Source organism: Borostomias antarcticus (genome assembly GCF_949987555.1).
Source record: "Borostomias antarcticus genome assembly, chromosome: 15".
Classification (NCBI taxonomy): domain Eukaryota; kingdom Metazoa; phylum Chordata; class Actinopteri; order Stomiiformes; family Stomiidae; genus Borostomias; species Borostomias antarcticus.
In genome coordinates this window covers 8,326,480-8,344,848 of record NC_140248.1, presented here as the reverse complement: position 1 = coordinate 8,344,848, position 18,369 = coordinate 8,326,480, and the positions used below count along the sequence as shown (strand labels likewise).

The window sequence follows — 18,369 nt, the reverse complement described above, 5'->3', positions numbered from 1 at the left end:
CAGGACTATTACCAAACCATTACAACCGAAGACAACTGGATTACTAGAAGATTGAACCAATCAGAGGCCCAGACAATACGAGGTCATGAGACCCATGGTCTGAAGACAGGGGAGCCTCTCTGGGTCCTCGGTGATCCCCGCAAATGTAATGTCTGATTCAGCATAGAACATCAACATCAGAGCTCTAAGTGTCTCTAAGCATGCTTACCCATGTGTGAATGTGTGTGTGTGTTTGCCTTTCTGCCTGCCCTGTGTGTGTGTAGAGCTCTAAGTGTCTCTAAGCATGCTTACCCATGTGTGAGTGTGTGTGTGTGTGTGTGTGTGTTGACTGAGGATAGCCGGAGTGTCCCTGTCGCCAGTGCCTCCCGTCCCAGACAGTCCAAGGCCTCCTGTGGGGAGGTGTCATTACCCAGCATGCAGCCAAACAAAACTGCTAGCGCCGGGCTAATCTGGGAGCAGGCAGACCAAACACAGTCTCAAACAGCCCCGCTAGCCTTGGGAGCTAGCTAGCCTCCGCGGCTAACTCAGGGCACGGGCTGAGGCAGCCTCGTCTAGGGTTAGCAGGGTGGAACAAAGGTGATCACCGGGCTCCTCTGAGTCATGAGACACAAAGGGAAACGCCACGCTCCTCTCTGCTCTCCCGTGAAGGCCGGGGATTTAAATAGCAGGCCTTATCAGGCCTGTGGCTGCCCCAGTCAGACAGGCCCGTCTCAAAGTGCAAGGAGAGCTCAGCTAGAGAGCGATATTGTCCCGGGTGACATCAGACTAGCAGGCCATGCTGGAGGCAGGGTATAGATAGAGCGGGACAGAGGGGGGGGGGGGAGACAGACAGACCGAACACATTATAGCTATCGTATAGCTATCAAGTCATATGTTTTCTGGTTCTCTCCTGTGACAGTTTGAGGTTTATTGCTGTTCTCAGAGAGGAGGTTATCGGGTGAAAGGCCCCGATGCCCCATAATGGCCCTGCTCTTTACACACACGGCCCCGCGTTTGATCCTGCCCGACTCCGGTCAACCCCTGCTAGCCAAGGGCGGTTGACTTTGAAATGCGGAGGGCCTGTTTTTTTTCTTCCTCCAGAGATTGGAGGATATAGCAGGCCCTAATGCTGGAGTAAATGTAAATAGGGAGATTATGTAACTGATGAGACGATATCACGCTGGCCCTATCGCTTCTCCACAGTGCAGAAGTAACAGTCCAAGCTAGAGAACAGAGTAGCAGACGTAACGCTCTCTGTGTTCTGTTCTGTGTGCTCTGTTGTTAGTTTGTATGTAGGTTTTATGAAGTGCTAGCAACACTACTTAGCTTTTAGCTGTGGCTTGCAGTCTCTCTTGAGGTCAGTGGAAAACGCGTGGGCAGTCCGTGTCCGAGCTCTATCTCGCTCAAACTGCCCTAAACAGCAGTCGCTCCGCATTCCTGCTTAGTGCCAAGGTATTTACTTTGGACAAGAGAGGGAGGCACCGTGAGGGACAGCTTCTAATTAGGACCAGTCAGTCGGGAGGTCAGGGCCAATTCTAACAGGCACACTGGAGACAGCCTCCACCACCCCTCCTCTGTCTGCCAGGGGGTTGACGGGCAGGCAGGGTTTGTGAATGAGCCAATACACACACACACACACACACACACACACACACGCGCACGCACACACACACACACACACACACACACACAAAGACACAAGGACACTGGCCCAGTCTGACTCACAGTGGTTTGGGTTGTGTTGTTTTTGGAGCATGACAAGGCCACTGGATCCGTTATCCTACTGCTGGTACTGCAGAGCTTTAATACGCTGTCAGTGACATCACTATCATATCACTTCATACGAAGGGCCTGGAGAGACAGGAAGGCTGGGTACGTAGACGCCACCATCGCGGTCTACAGGCTGATATGAACACACCAGCAGCGGACAGCTCTGCTCCTCCAGCTCCTCGGCCGTCGGGGAAAGCGATAGTGACGGCGAGCGAGGAGGGTCCGCAGGACCCCTGGTCCACAGTGGAGCATACGGAGCGGGGGCCCTACTGAGGAGCCAGAAGGGCAGGCAGGAAACCTCCCATCAGACAGTGCGTGTGTGTATTAGAGAGAGAGAGAGAGAGAGAGAGAAAGAGAGTGAGAGAGAGAGAGAGAGAGCGAGAGAGAGAGAGAGAGACAGAGAGAGAGAGAGAGAGAGAGAGAGAGAGAGAGAGAGAGAGAGAGAGAGAGTAGCACTTGTGGCTCTAAATGAGCATGACACAAAGATGCACCACCCAGTTTTTTTAACCTCTGTCAGCACAAGAGTGCACGCTCACCACCCCGTCCTCACAAATATGCATACGCCCACACGCACGTACATACGTGGCGCACACACACACCCAATAAACTCACACACCAACAAACGCAAAGACACACACACACACACACAAAACATGTGGCGGTTCCTCTTAAGCCCGAGTGCACACACGGTTTAGCACATGTCCTTCAACAGCCCAGGAGAACTCTCCCTGCAGGGAGAGCAGGATCCTCCATCCCCAAAGACCAGAAGACAAGCAGGCTGCAAAAAAAAAGCCGCTGGGACATTCTCTCCACCGTATCACACTAAAATACCTCTCAAACCATTCGCCCCCCCAGCGAGTCTCAAGCGAAAAGAATTCTGGATAGTTATCCAGTTGTTTACACAGGACGGCTAACGCGCTGCCTTGACGAATCAACAGTTACCCAGGCTGAATGATATGATTGTGGCTCCACGGTTTTCCCCGTCACTTTTAAAAGGAGAGGCAGTGAATAATGCCAACGATGATATGGCGTGTGCATTCTTTCCTCGTCCTGTTTCAATGGGGCCGTCGCAATGCTGGCAAACACGTGACAGCATCTCTCAGCGCAAACATTCACAGCGCCCTCAGACGATGACACAGCCCCGTAAACACACTCGCTGTTGCAACACGCAGCAGCTAACTGTTATTTTTATTCCAAATTAAATGGCATTTGTTTAAGTGTAAGCAGAGACACTGTCATGGTTACTAATCTTCAGAGGGGGAACGGTGTTTTCAGGAATGGCGGGATGCTTTGAGCGTCTCTAGGTCTTGGTTTGTCGAGCAGGAGGATTTGAGCAGGGTTAGGGTGAGCACAATTATCTAGAGACAGTAAAGGCTTTCTGTAGAGAGGATGGCAAAGGAAAGGTCAAAGGCAGGACGTGCTGTTTCTGCTCTGGCTGGATGTTAGGACTTGACCATGTGACTTTGGAGACATAAAGCATTTTCTGTCGGCTTGGGCATCTGCCTGGATCTGGGGTTACAATATGGCTTTTGTTGTCATGGCTGCTCAAAGATCTGAGTCACTTTGATCCCAGTTAATAGAGTTTGGTAAATGATCACAGCGTGGGCTCAAGTCTCCTTCATACACAAGGCCACACACACACACACACTCTGGCAAACCCACACGCACGCACACACACCAAACAGAGGTGACTGCTGCACTTATGACCCAGACAGGGTCTGACTGAATCCATTTTTATGCTTTAACGCAATCAATTTATTTGATCTGGGGCACTCTCCGGTCCACCACAGTCCTTAAAGCATACAAGGTCACAGAAAATGTGCTTTTATTACCATGGTATTAATATATAGATAGTAAATATAAAACGTTACACCCCAGTCACGTGACAACCAACTGAGATTGGCATTTCACTGCCTCAGTCCAAGCAAGAGAGAGTAAGGGAGAGGGAGGAAGAGCGATGTGTTTACATTTATAAAGCTGCCTACAACGATGGAGTGAGTGAGAGAGACAGAGGGAGTTTGTCACAGGGCAATGAGAGCATTTATGTGCGGTATGGTGATGACTCTTTTCCTCCGCTCTTACTTAGCAAACTAAGTACTTCCTGCTTTTGAGTAATGTAGCCATTTTTGTCTTCAACACTAAAGCACATGCTATGAATTAGAATCATTCAAGAAGCTTTCAAGAGAGATTAAGAACCAGTTAGAGACAGAAAGTTTGAAACGCAGATAGTTGCCAGAGAGTTGAGAGGGGCAGAGAGAGAGAGAGAGAGAGAGAGAGAGAGAGAGAGAGAGAACTGGGATGTCAGTCTATAAGAGTAGGATCCCAGTCATGGTCTTATCTCAGGTACAAAAAGGAGACATGAGGTCATGGGCGGCCACATGGAGTATGTTACTTTATTATCAGAGAACCTCTGAGTCATTAACAAACACATATATACATAAACACACACACACACAATCACTCATTAACAAGCATTCTATAGAAAGCAGTGAACAAATGCGTGTCCATGCACACGCACGCACACACACACACACACCAGGGTGAGGTATACAGAGCCAGCCCTGGCCATACAGTATGATGCAACATTCCCAACTGTTACAAATCCCTCAAACGCAAGCCTAGATCCTAGGGAGGGCAGAGCCAGGCACCACACCCAGGAGGAGATCAATGGCTCTCGAGTAGTCACACACTAGTCAGGGAGACCTGCCGTACCGGCGACCCGCCACATGGCTCGCCACACACACAGCATGGCGGTGACTCCAGCATCCACGCCGAGCTCGAACCCCCTCTACAAGCACTCAATAGACGGCCTGGTATTTCACTGGTCAAACACCAGTACGTTCTCCCGTTCGGAGCAAGAGCCTGACCGAAATCTCAAACCAGTGCATGGATGGGGGTGGGGGGTGGGGGGGGGGGGGGGAGTAGGATTGGAAAAGGACAGGTGTCTGACTTGACCTGGAGAAGAGGAGTGAATTCAGAGAGGCAACTCAAGTTACCCATCTCACTTAATGTGCAAGAATACCAGTCTGCCCAACAATTTAACCCCGTGACCTTTAGATAATTGAATTCCACTGACCCCCCAGCACCCCGACGGGCTATGGCAGGTAAGAGCTTTCCCCTCCCTGGAATGTGTGTATACTGTATGTGTGTGTGTGTGTGTGTGTGTGTGAGCGCGCACCCTTCAGTGATGACTCACATCTTCACTGTAATGCATTCAGACCCACACAATGGCACAGCACAAGAGACGTACCACCGACAGCCACTACAGTGGAAAAATGCTTTTCTGAGCTACTGAAAACACACTCAAGACAACGGACAAAGCCTTAACATTATTCTACCATAATTGTGTGCATGTGTGTGTGTGTGTTTTTGAGCAGGCACTGTAACAGATGGTCCATTTCACAGTCTGTCCAGGTGAGGCACTGCCTCCTCGCTGCGCCCAGTGCGGCAGTGGGGGGGGGGCGATGAGGGGGTGGGGGCGGCGGGGGGGGGGGGGGTTCAGAATGGGTCACCCGCCAATCCCCTAAACTTGGCACGCAGACAGCTGTTTGTGGAGATAAAATGGCCCGTGATAAGGGTGCGGGAGGGCAGGTCCCCCTTTCATGTGAGCGGGCTGATTGGGTAAAAGACTGTTTGCGTTTCAGCGGTGGCGGGGCTGCTCTACCCCCCCCCCCCTCTCCTCCGTCCGTGGGCCGGTTCAAGGATGAGGCCAATAGTAATGCCTTTACCATATTGAGTGGTGTGTGTGTGTGTGTGTGTGTGTGTGTGTGTGTGAGCGTTGTAGTAGTAGTAGGATATGGCAGCCACAAGAATTGGGACAGAGTGTCGGCAGGCTGACAGGAAGACTCCTGAGTGAACGTGTGGCATGTGTCTCCCTGTGCGCACGTGTGTCAGGGTGTAAATATGAATACATGGGAAGGGGCGAACACTCTGGTGTGAGATACAGTGACAGTGTGAGTGAGTGTGTGTGTGTGTGTACAGCGCAGAGAGAGAGAGAGAGAGAGAGAGAGAGAGAGAGAGAGAAAGATGGTAGCCTTTAGGGGTTGTTTGCGCGGCAAGCGCCATGAAAACTAGACGAGAATGTGTTGTATAACACGGGCCCGACAGACGCAAACACATTCAGGAATTCCAGGCCCGGTTCTAATGACTTAAAAATAAGGGCCGTCGGACTTAAGAGATCTGCCATGTTTCCCTCTTGTTCCTTTTCCCAGTGCCCTGAGAAACGTCTCAACAGCCGTCCCCTGCGGACCGGGGCAGACAGGACTACCCCGTTTCCTGTGTAGCTGTCCCCATCCTTTTTAACAGCCACAGGAGGGACAAACCATTAGGCCCGGGAAGCCAGCCCAGAATGATTTACTGAAATGCCTAGATCACACGGGGTGTATCTGTGCAAGGCGTGTTGTGGAGATAGTGTTGGGTCCGGTGAGACCTCCATGGGTGAGACGCGCTGAGGGTGAGGGTCATCATGAAGAAAGACAGCCAGGGCAGCAGATGGACAGTTTATGACGGTGTTGAAACAGGTAGGACCGATGGCAGATACACCAGCAGCACACTGACGATTCATCAATGGGACCGAACTCTGACAGGCAGCCAAAACGAGTCTCGTCACACACAGAGAGTACTATGAGGAGATATACACACACACAAACATGCCCGCATGCGTGCGCATGTGCGCGCGCACACACACGCACACACACTCTCTCACGTTCTTGAATAAAACAGTCAATGAAAGAGAGACACATTTCCTGATGGAGCCTTCAGCATGTCCTCTGGGCAGAATCTCAAATGGCGTCCACACCAGAAGGGCCAACGCACCGGAGCTCTCCATGCCAGACACGCTCACAGCCAACGTGGACAGAAGCGTACTGGAGAATTCGGAGCACACCTCCTCGGGAGAACCATGAATGTTGTTGTTGTTATGACTGTAGTGTACTGTAAGAAGACGCGGGGCGGCACCTTCAAAGGACTAAAACCGTTTGCCAAAATATGTCTGCTCATTTACCTGAGGCTGATCACAGCTTTAACATCAAACAAGTATAACAGGCTGCTGCTGGCTGTTGAGCCAGCAATCAAGACACTTAAAGACGTGTGAGGTGAATTAATTGAAGAGTACTCTCAAGGAATCCTAGATTACTGCTGCCAAAACATGTTCCACTGCTTTTAATCTGGTATCTTATACAACGTATGAGCCATTACAATATTCAGCAAAGAAGAAACGATTATTAGTTTTAAAACGCACTGTAAGCATGAACAACCAGAGACGCTACCGAAACGTCCATGAGAGAGGAAGATCATCAAACACCAACCTGCGGTTCAATAAACCATAAACTCTACCAAAGGTCATATGCACATCCAGAGGAAAACCTGAGGAGGAAATCCAGTAGTAACATGGCCGCCACCAGCAAAGAGGAGATGAGGAGGCTGTTATCTTATCCGGGGGGGATAGGAAATACGGACAGGAAAACCAGGGGGAGGGAGGGAGGGAGGGAGGGGCATATCTGAAGATCAGTGTAAACAGACTCCTTTTTTAATCATCTCAGCTCACGTTTTGAAATGAACACACTTTGATCTTCTCCCTCAGTCAACCCCAACCCACCCCCCCCCCCCCCCCCCCCCCACACACACACATGCTCACTGCCACCCCAGACCCTAACAGCTCACTGCCAGAGAGGGCCCAGAAGAGATAGTGGTCTATATGACCGTTCTAAAATGAGGGAGAAGTGGAGGCACTGAGCCTCTCATGGGACACTGGGGAGAGTGGGGGGAAAAAAAGTCAGCTAACAGTGGTGCAGAATTAACCAGCCCACGGTCTGGTGCCCTGCCTGCCCCAATTACTGTATACCTGATGTCTTTGTGGGACCTCACAAAGGTCAGTCTGACCTTTCACTAGCACAAAGCCCACCACAGACAGAGAAAAGAAGAAAAAGAATTCTGAAGGGACTTAGCAAAAAGAGAGCCTTTTAAAATCGTTTAGCTTCTTTTAATTGGGCAGAGCGCCCATCGGAGGATTAACTTCAAAAGGTGCGGCAGGCGTAACCTCCTCCTCTCCACTGGGCCCACAGGACAGCTGGCTTTCCCCTCAAGTTCAAAGCCATCCCAGAAGCCTTTGCACTTCTCCACTGGCCATTCCGTTTGGCTTTGTTGTGGTAGAGGGAGAGTCAAAATTCCTGACCACTCGGATTCGTCCAAATAGTTCTGCCGTGAGCTGAGCCAGTGTATGTCTGCCTTTTGAGGACGTGGGCATGCAACCAGAGATTAGAGTCTGGGATATCACATTAGAGGGAGAGACATGGCAGCAGGCCCATGACCTTAATACATCGAAGAAAGGAGAGTTTAGATGCTTGAAGAAAAGTGGAATTAGGTGCTCAGTTCACATAGGTACTGAAAAATGTCTTCAACCTCATCTGTTCACCAATATCCCAAACCAGTGATATTGAATAATGATTGCTCTGTATTGAACAGTAGCCTAGCGCAAAGTATATGAAAATAATAGGGACATAAGCAAAATAGAAGCTTCATCAAATCTTTCTTTTCAAATAAAAATCAGATTTTGTCTCTCGTGCCATATCTTGTTTTTCTATGATCAAGCCGAAGAGAGGCCGAGTCAGTGGAGCAGCTAGCTACCTGGCCTAGAGAAACAACATGCTTAGGAAGATCAAACGTGGTCAGAGAGCTGTAATTACTCTGGGTTATGAAAACTGGCTGTCATGCTCCACCACGGTTGAGAGAGTCAAATTCAGAGTAGCCTGAGGATCTACGAGTCAGACACGCCTGACTGCTGAGAGAGAGAGAGAGAGAGAGAGAGAGAGAGAGAGAGAGAGAGAGAAGAGAGAGAGATAGAGAGAGATGTCTACTCCGCTGCTGAATACTCCTCAACTGCCTAGGCCTCTTCTGTGTCTGAGCTTTTCATCTCTACTCAGCTCTCAAGTGCTTGAATGTAAACATGTAAGTCATGAAACAGTTGGATGTGGATCTCATGAATCCCCTAAATGCTGATTCATATCATTCAGATCAGTGTTCTTAGAGGTCCCCGGCATAAAAAGAATTAGTGACAAATGTTGAGGAATGCGACTTGTCTGAGAGAGAAGAAAGGGGGGGCAACACACCTCCTTTTCTAAAATTCACCCCCCCATCCCCTGGAAGACAGGAACATAAAGCCAGAATATAAAGAGGCTTGCACAGGCAACGAGGACCTGTTAGAACAGGCCTGCATAGCAACAAAGAGCATCGCACAACGCCACCTCTGATGAGCAGTGTGGGTATAGCCAGGGCCGCGCAGTCGAACTCAACCATACTCCCCCAACATTGACAGATCAGAAGGAATCAGAATGATCATAATGACTTGAGGTGAATACAATCGGACTCTAGTCAACTCTGAAGGGAGAAACAAACTCCAAAGGGATTTCTGCCCTGGTAGAGGAGGAATAAACAAGGATGGTATCATTCATTTGTGTATCACACAGTGGCCATTCCTCCCGAGCTGACTGAACAACAGCAGTCACAGAGGATCCCTTCACCCCCTCAGGGAAATAATGTTAGCCATCACTTCCACAACCATGATTGTGGTTGTCACCAGAGAATGGTGGAACAGGTTTTCTGACACTTTTCACTGGCATACACCTGACCGTAGTTTCCATACTGAGATGAACTCCCAGCAAGGTCAGATCACGTTATCCATGATCCTTTGAGATGTCAAAAAACGACAAAGGCCTCAGTGTAAATGAAAGTCCTAGAAAGAAGAAAATGCTTTTGAGTTCAGGAACACTGCAATAAAGCTTTGTAATGAACCTCGCCACACACATGAACGGATCAAATCTTAAAGCAAACATTTCATAAATACACAGTACTTCCTTTCAGTGTCTAATATTGGAGTTTCCCCATGGAAAGACCATGTAATTCCTTATCAATTATCGCAGACAGCGGCATCTGGTTTGCCATTCAAATTGTCTCTTGCACCTGGTGAGTGTGGACAGACAAGATCCTACAGTACCTCATATCTGTCGTCCCCCTTTCTTTGGAAATAGTAAATAAATGGACTTAACCTTGCTTTATGTCCCAGCAACCTTAATCCACTTGTGAATCCAAAATATGCACATGACAGAGATAATGCAAAGGCCATATGATTTTACTATTTGCACCATGGGTAAACAACTTATTTTCCAAAATGGATACAGCTTAATTTATAGGCCTACAAACTATACAGCATGATTTATTTGTGTTGCATAAAGATCTTGTGTGCATTGCCAAAACATCTAAATAGGAACTCTGGGAACATCTGCTCATAGATCCCTATTAATTTAGGTGACTACAAATTCATCACCTTGGATAAGGAAATGGGTGTAGATGTTGGCAGTGGTACTCTAATAATAAACATGTTATTTTGGCAGGAGCAAGGGTTAGGTTAAATGAAAATAAACTATGCTCAATAAATATGTGTCATCACTTGTGATGGCGGAATTTGGATAATCCGTCACCACCCTGGATAGAACCCAGTGGAGAGTGAGGCTTTGCCATTACATTGAGAGCCTTAGCTTCTAGTAGCCTTACATAGATGGCAATAAAATGTTGGTTTGGGATTGTATATGTTTAGCCTATATGATTAAGGATAGGGTGACTGCCTAGACTTTGTCATGGAGGAGGGTGACAGATAGGCCTATTGAAACTTTGATGGCATCTTACCTGCATCAGTTTCCCCTCCGCGTAACCGGCACTTCCTCCAACGAACAGCCCCTCCAGAGTGATGGGCTTCCCCGTGGGCTCATGTTTGATCAGGGTCACCTTGATGACAGCTCTAGGGGCTGAGCGTTCAGACTCCACGGCCGCCGCCAGCTCTAGGCCCGTCTGGCCGAACACCACCTGCAGGGCCGCCATGAGCAGCCACGGCCAGACACCGGCCAGTCGCCGCTGGGGAAGGGTCATTGCCTCGGCTGTAGCGGCGGGCCCCGGCCGTACATTGTGGACTTCAAAGCTGGCAACCACCGGAGAGGATTCGGGATGAGAATGTGTGGCCCGTCCCCTTGAGTAGGCTTTGGCAATTAGGAACCCAATAATTCAATAATAGACCTAATCCCAAAAAATTAAGCCTCACGGAAAGCCATAATGTCTCATGGGTGCGTCCTCTGTAAATTCCTGGTGATTTCCTATCCTGCTTTGAAAGTCTTTTCCATGTAGAAGTTTAACATGACAGGGGTCATATTTTCCTTCTGATGAAAATGAAAACCCAATGAGCTAAATTGGTAAGATAAAGTTAAAAAATAATGTCAATATATACATATGACTTCCAAATTAACCGGTGCCACTAATTAAGCTGTTAAACTGCACGCAATGCAACATGAAAGCAGCGACTGAAATTGCATAGCTTAAAGTGAACATTTATTTCACTCACTCACGGGTTATGGGGGGTTGCCTGCATGAGATAAACAGTAGGTCGGTCCATTTGCAACGTGCAGGTTGTCGTGGAACTGTTCAGTCCCACACGGCTACTCTTGCTATCTTAAAGAAACTGAACTTGATAAACTTTTGCAACAATGTTACTAGCTACCTCAATCTGTGAACACTACTATGTAAAATGAATCGCTGTAATGTAGTCGATACAATGTAGCACGTCACATGTCGAGAGCAATAGCCTATAAATCTGAGGGCTCCAGATGCAACAAGTTGTCAAAGCACAGTCTAAATTTCCCTGCTCCGTCCGTGCGCTAAATTGTTTAAATAGGTTAACGTTATATCATCACAACATATCCAACGAATTGAAGCTACCGAGAAGTTACTGAACGTCAGATGGAACTAGATCGTATCCTAACGTTGCTATGACAGGCTCTCATTTCAAGCAACCGTAACGTGACAAATATTACTTTGTCACAAAAAATGTTACACAAATTGACAATGGAGCCTTTAAGACTCTTAAAACATTCAACCAACTCTGTTGAACAGTTGCATTAGGCCTACCTGACAGGCTAGTGAATTAACAAGGGTTCCAAATCACGTGTATTTTTTGCCACCGACGAATCCACATGTCGCTCAGTAAAGTTGCTTGCAATCTAAACCTGTTCGCATCTTGCCTTTCTCAAAAAAGTTGTTTTCTTGAGTCCCACGGTTACAATTCTGAATAGAAATCCTCTACCGGCTACCGACACTGAGAAACAACTTCTGTAAGGTCTGAGGGTGACCAAAAAGTCCTTTGAAGTTGAACAAATAGCCTACAGAATCTCTTCAACGCGAGTCGTTAATACAATTTTGTTGGTCTTCATAAAAACGTTGAAAGTCGGCTAGTAAAGACAGGCTGTAGCCTACTACAGCAAAGTCCCGAAATTTGCCTCCTCGAGTCCGCCTCCCCTGGGATCTCATTGACGGTCTACCTGCTGACTATCTGCCTGTCACCGAGGGTGGAGCAGCACAGCACCACTCTCACTAAAAGGCCAATGCGGAGCTCCCTCCTGTGGGAAACACTCGACAGTCATGAGACCGACGCAGCTTGCGAACTACAAGAGTGCATTTCAGAAATGTCACAGTTCACTTTATAGTAGCCTAGTCACTTTTAAACATAATATTTTTTACTTCAAACAAGTTGTTAAAATTGTTTAATGCATTTGATTTTTTAATTAGGCTACTCAAAATATTTAAGAAGTCCGTTTTTATATTATACTAAAAACAATTGCGATACAAACATAGTAGGCCTATCCATTGCTATCCAATAAATTACACGTTTTTGTATAATATTTATTCATTAATGAAAATTGTCTGTGATAACATATCTTACAGTTATACATAAATATAAATAGTTAGAATAGAGTTGAACGTTTATAGGCTACCACAAGAGATTATTTCAGTAATATATAACTGTCATTTATAAGATACTGCATCTAAATTATTCAACAGCAAACTGGCCAATTCTAATAATCTCTTCAGATTCTGACAAGCAGAACTGACAACTTCAGCCATCCTGGGTTTAAGGTCAGGACCCTGCCACTTCAACCAACATGTTCAGTTCACCTCATAATAGTCACTTTTACTCATAGTAATTTTACTTAAAACAAGTTGTTAAAATTCTTATAAATGTATGAGGTTTTATTAAATTAAGAATATTTTAAAAGTCAGCTTTATATTAGACTAAAACAATTGTGCTACAAACAAAATAGTATCTTTTGCTGTCCAATAAATTACATGTTTTGTATTATGTGCATTCATTAATCAAATTATAGATTAAAAATGGTGTGTGATAACATACTATATAAGTTATACATATATATGAATACATTTAGAACAGAGTTGAACTTTTAAAACACAAGTGATTATTTCAGTAACATATCATTGCCATTTATAAAGATACTGCATCTAAATGATTCAACAGCAGACTGGCCAATTCTGATCATCAGCCCTCCTGTGTTTGAGGTCAAGACTCTGCTTCTTCAACCAACATGTTGAGATCTAAAAGATACAACAACAGACCATCAAAGAGACTATCAAACTAGGATTTGGAAAAAGACAGGAATGCTATACTATATTTATCATGTGGTACGGTATGATAAGGGGTGCACAATGTATGTACTATGGCAGGCACACATTCCTGGGTTGTTTTACCTGGAGATTTAGTTTGCTTTCTGATGCTCCTGCTGCTCTGCGTGACACTGGCATGTAGAGTGTTAGTGACCTCTATGTCCAAGACCTCTGTGTCCTCCATCCAGGAGCTGCTGAACTCTGATGCTTCCTGAAGGCAGTAGGAAAAATCACCATGCACCCTCATCAGTATATGGGTCAATGACCTACAAAGTTTTCAAAGTAGCAAAAAATTAAAACTGTAATTACACTTCCCTAAAATTATTTTTTATGTTCATCAGTGTCACCAATGCCCTTATATTAAGTTATATTCAAGAATAAAGCCAATAATTCGTTTTTACTGTGATTCATACTCTATGAATGTACCCATGAAAAATGTCATTCGGTATAACAGTGTAAGTGGATAAGAGTGTTTACTTTTTTTTTTTTTTTATGTAATTTTATGACCATTTTTCATAATCACAAGTTCATATATCCATGCACAGACTAGCAGAAATATAACCGCCAGAAAAAAATGACATTTTATTTTAAGTACCACATTTTTGATGTGTCACTCATGGGTACAACTCAACCTTTGTTGAAGGTTTTACACTGAAAAAAATGCGAACATCTATAAATATCTTTCACTTCATCCTTTGAGATTTGTTTTTGTCTCTCCAAGTCAACAAAACAAGTTTATACTACTAGTGTTGTACTATATGACAATATTGTGTTACTCTGAATGACACATATCACTACTGCCAACAAATATTGATTAAATGGGATTCCTTCAGCAATAACAAAAATGGCCCTATGAATTAGTTGCAGCCATAGTCTCTTTCTTTTAAACAACAACAAAAAAAACTCCACAAGATAATGTGTGTTTTGGTAGCCTAGTTTAAAATGACAGTATTCAGTATAATATTTAGCATTCATACAGGGGCTTCAAGGTATCTTTATTTGTCACCTTGAATACATAGCTAACATCAGAAGACAGACTAAAAACCATGGTTACAATAGTTATGTAGCTAGCTACACTACACACAACTACAGCAGCTAGCAGCAGCTAATGTTAGCTTGGTGATATAGCTAGCTACATAAGTAATGTAACCACCGTTTTTAGATGTCTTCTGATGTTGGTAGCTATGTAGCTATGTTTATGGACAGTTCTAAATGGACATATTGGCATTCAAGTCAAACAATACCTTTCTTTTCTTCTGGCTAGCTAGTCTTTCCTCACTAGAAATTGGATCTGCATGTGCCATGCAGCCCTCTCCTTATCAGACAGTGGTGGCTATCTAGCTACCATAGGCCTATAAAGATAATGTGCCTTGAAATACTGTAATGCCATAAAGTGGTTTAAAATGACAATATTATAGTATTCATACAAGTAAATATGAATTGCATGATTAAATGTTGTAAACTAGTGAAAATGTGGCTTAACAAAGCTACTGTCATTCAGCATAATGGGTGACATTGTGGTATAATATGAAACTCTTGTTGTGCTGAAGGGCTAAAGCGTGATACTGAATGACTTTGATTTCCTACATAAACATATGTACCAGGCAGTTCCTTGGCCACCTATATAAAGTAATGACCTTGATTAGATTTTACCTTGATTTTGATTTGACTAAAGATTATCCTTATCTTTCAAATGTAATGACTTTATAAAGTATTAATATTAAAAGTATGCTTTCTGTGTTGTACCAAATTACATGTATTTTTGTTCAAAAGGTTACTAGAAGGTGACAAGACGAGATTTTCTCACCTCATGACATTGATAGAGGGTCTTCAATGTTTTTTGAGATACCAAACACTGTTACATGATTACCATCATGTGGTATGCTTTAAAATAGCTTTTTAACTTTGTTACACTGAATGACATTGATGAAAGTGGACAAGTTATTCAGTTGTTTTTTTTTAAAATTTTTAGATACAGTATGTCTCAGTTTTTTTTAGATACAGTATGTCTAAGTATTTTTCTAAATACTGTTGCAAACACTAACACAATTATGCCATGGGTGTTAATTTATGTTTTTATGATGAATTTCTACATTTTAATATCACTTTTTTTTCCTTTTTTTTTACTGGGACAGTCACAGTATACTGAATGACATTTTGACACTTTAGAGCTCAATAGCTCCCTTAATTTAATACTTTGCAACACAAATATTTCTGGGTCGAAAGAAGGGTAAGAGTTGAGTGATTTAATATTATATTTATACATATGTATCTTTATGTTAAATTGATGGCCTAAGTACACCAAATTTACACGCCACGTCTTTGACCCATATACAAAACAGAGTTCATGACGATAAAGGTTTATTTTCTTCCACATGTACTTAACTTGCTGTGCTGCTATAGTGTATTGTTTGAGTAGCCTACAGTATCATCACAATGCTAAAGGTTTATTTTCTTCCACATGTACTTAACTTGCTGTGCTGCTATAGTGTATTGTTTGAGTAGCCTACAGTATCATCACAATGCTCACCTTGTGAGTGGCCACCACATGGGTTGTCTCAGATTCCGGAATCAAAGGCTTCTCCTGCTCAACTTTCACTGTCTCACCCAAAGGACCACTCTCTGTTACAGCTATTCCTTGAGGAAGGTTTCTCGAGACTGCAATAATGATGGGTCCACATGGAGTTACTGGTATAGAGCTGGAGTTGAGTGAAGTGTCAAGCTGTGAAGAGACTGGGAGCGGGGAGCTGTGAATCAAGGTACATGGTTGAGGTCCAGATGTAGGGGTAGGCACCACCTGCTTCTCTGGGGTCCCAACTCTGACCATGCGTATTTTGGGGGAAGCTTGCAGTTCATCAACTATCTGGAAGGCTCTGTCCAGGTTGACATCATTCTTCTTGGCTGCCTGACAACCACTAATCTGCCAGTCCTGGTTTTGGTTTCCCGGATAAAGAAAGCTCACAGGACAGTTTGGCTAAAAAAATGAATCAAAATGATAAATTCTATAGCTATGCATAAAAAGGCTTAAAATTCAATTTTCAAGCATGAAGGTTTCACCCGTTTTCAGAATTCTACATCATTCATTTACTTCTGGGTACTAGAATTACAAGTTTTTCTGTATGAGTGAATATGCAATAGAAATTCAGTTTAGCAGAATGAAAAAAAGTTATCAGAAAAAGAGTCTGTGTTGTAGCTAATTAGCTGTAAATACATGTAGATAAGTAGACAGTCAGACAAACGTGAATTAGTAGACTGACAATCTACAGTAGCTTTTTCCCTGTTTCCTTCATTATCTTTAGGTTAGAGCAATGGCTCCTTTGCTAGTGGGATAACACTCAAGGTGTCTCCAAGAATGACATTTTACAATTTCTGACATATCCATAATATTCACTGTGTATTCCCACCTACCTGGTAATAGCTGTAATGGGAGTATGAGGCAGTCTGGTGGGCACTGGCTGTCATGTCAGAGTCCATTTCGCCTGTGGGGCAGCACTGGCACACTGCAGGAGAACAAATACAAATCACTAGTTGAAAGCTACAGTATCAATGCCAATACAGTCTGTAACAGTCTTATAACCACTGAATGTTTATATGATTAATTACCAGGGGAATAGAATCCAGGTCGATACTGTGTGTGATGGGGGATGAAACTATTGAACTTCTGCCCAGGGTTTACAAGGCCCTGTGCACCGTTCTGAATGTGCACAGGGGTTGGGCTTGATTGCACAGCACATGATGTGTCTGCAGGAAAGCGGTGTATGACAGATATTGGGATTCCCTTGTCTGTGTAGAGGGTTGTAGGGGACGGACCATCGCCATGACCCATCATCCATCTCCGTGGAGGGACTGGGGTCCGGTCATACTCCTTCATGGGTTGAGATCTGTTCAGATGATATGGGTGAGGAGGTGCACGATCAGCTGGTCCAAAAAATGCAGAACCTGCGGGAACATTGACAACAAATAGATGATAGATAAATAGGTACTTTATTTATCCCTGAGGGAAATTTGTTGAAAAGCAGTGTAGACTTACCTCTTTTCTCCACTTTGCCTTTGTCTTCAACTTCACCATTTGTCATGAGCCGTCTAAAGCGATTTGGTGGTCTGCAGTTCACCTCAAGGCCAGCTTCCATTTTCGCCTTATTACTGCTTGTCAGTCTCTTCAGATTCACAAGAAGTTCAGGATGATCTTGCTTGAAGTTTTGATTGTGGAAATGATGTTGGATCCCCCCTGTTGGAGACGTGCCATCACTCTGCATCTCATCTGATCCAACCATCTTCCTAAATCCATAAAGGTTCAGCTGGCGGATGAAGCTGGTGAAGTTGGTCGTTTTGAAAATGTTTTCAAATGTATGCTTCTGGGGGGACAGCATCTCTGCTTCAAACAGTTGTTGGTTGATTATCACACCTTCGCCACTGAGATCCCAACGAATGGAGCGGTTTAGGGGATTGTTCACCAGACACCACAGTTTCGCGGGGAAGTTATTGGGGTTTATGGGGATGGTGAGGAGATCCTCTTCCAGATCCATATTTTCAGCTAAGGGGACAGCAACGTTCGCGTTGATCAGTTAACGCTTTTCTGCTCATGTTGTCAGGTAACGTTAAGGTTGTTATTACAGGAACACCTAAAGTTAGCTGTCTACTACTGCAATTTGTTTAATAAATAATGTAATTCATGAATATTACGGTACAGAAACACATTTAAAGAAAATTATATACTTTTAGCTAGCTTAAATTCTATTGCTAGCTTGTGTTAGGCCTACCTTGATTTCCACTTCTTCTAGAACCGTTGGAAGTTGGAATGTTCCCGAACCGTTGGAGCGCGTTCCCACATGAGTTCAAATTCCAGAAGAATATTCTCCATCCTCCTCGAGCCAGATCGAACACAAACATAATGTTGTCTCGAGACGATGTCTATAGGCCTACTGTACTCGCTAATCTGGGATTTCCTAAGAGCACAACAATGGTTTCCTAGCTCTTCGGGTGAAAATCAGAGGGGTATTCCATGGTGTAAAGTTAGGCAGATTTGCTGCTACGATGCTGCTCCTATGGATAATATTCGTAGGCCTACCAGGAAATGCATTAGATAACGAGATCCCCACATTTGTGTCCCATCATCCTCCTCGA

General features: G+C 44.6%; 2 protein-coding genes across 2 annotated transcripts in view; both read right to left on the bottom strand.

The window, feature by feature from the left end:
• The window catches only part of rnf43 (ring finger protein 43), a 67,420-nt gene extending 55,421 nt beyond the window's left edge, over nucleotides 1-11,999 (bottom strand). Inside the window, exon 1 of the mRNA XM_084449687.1 lies at nucleotides 10,429-11,999. Within this exon, the coding sequence (XP_084305813.1) occupies nucleotides 10,429-10,668 (240 nt within the window). The 5' untranslated portion in view covers nucleotides 10,669-11,999. The remainder of the gene's footprint in view (nucleotides 1-10,428) is intronic.
• Nucleotides 12,000-13,141: 1,142 nt separating this feature from the next.
• hsf5 (heat shock transcription factor family member 5) lies at nucleotides 13,142-17,771 on the bottom strand (the record flags this gene model as incomplete). The annotated part of the gene is made up of 6 exons (XM_084450185.1): nucleotides 13,142-13,176; nucleotides 13,330-13,456; nucleotides 15,776-16,219; nucleotides 16,654-16,769; nucleotides 16,849-17,184; nucleotides 17,276-17,771. 6 exons carry the CDS (start codon nucleotides 17,769-17,771, stop codon nucleotides 13,142-13,144), a joined length of 1,554 nt encoding a protein of 517 aa, XP_084306311.1.
• Between the last annotated feature and the right edge of the window lie 598 nt (nucleotides 17,772-18,369).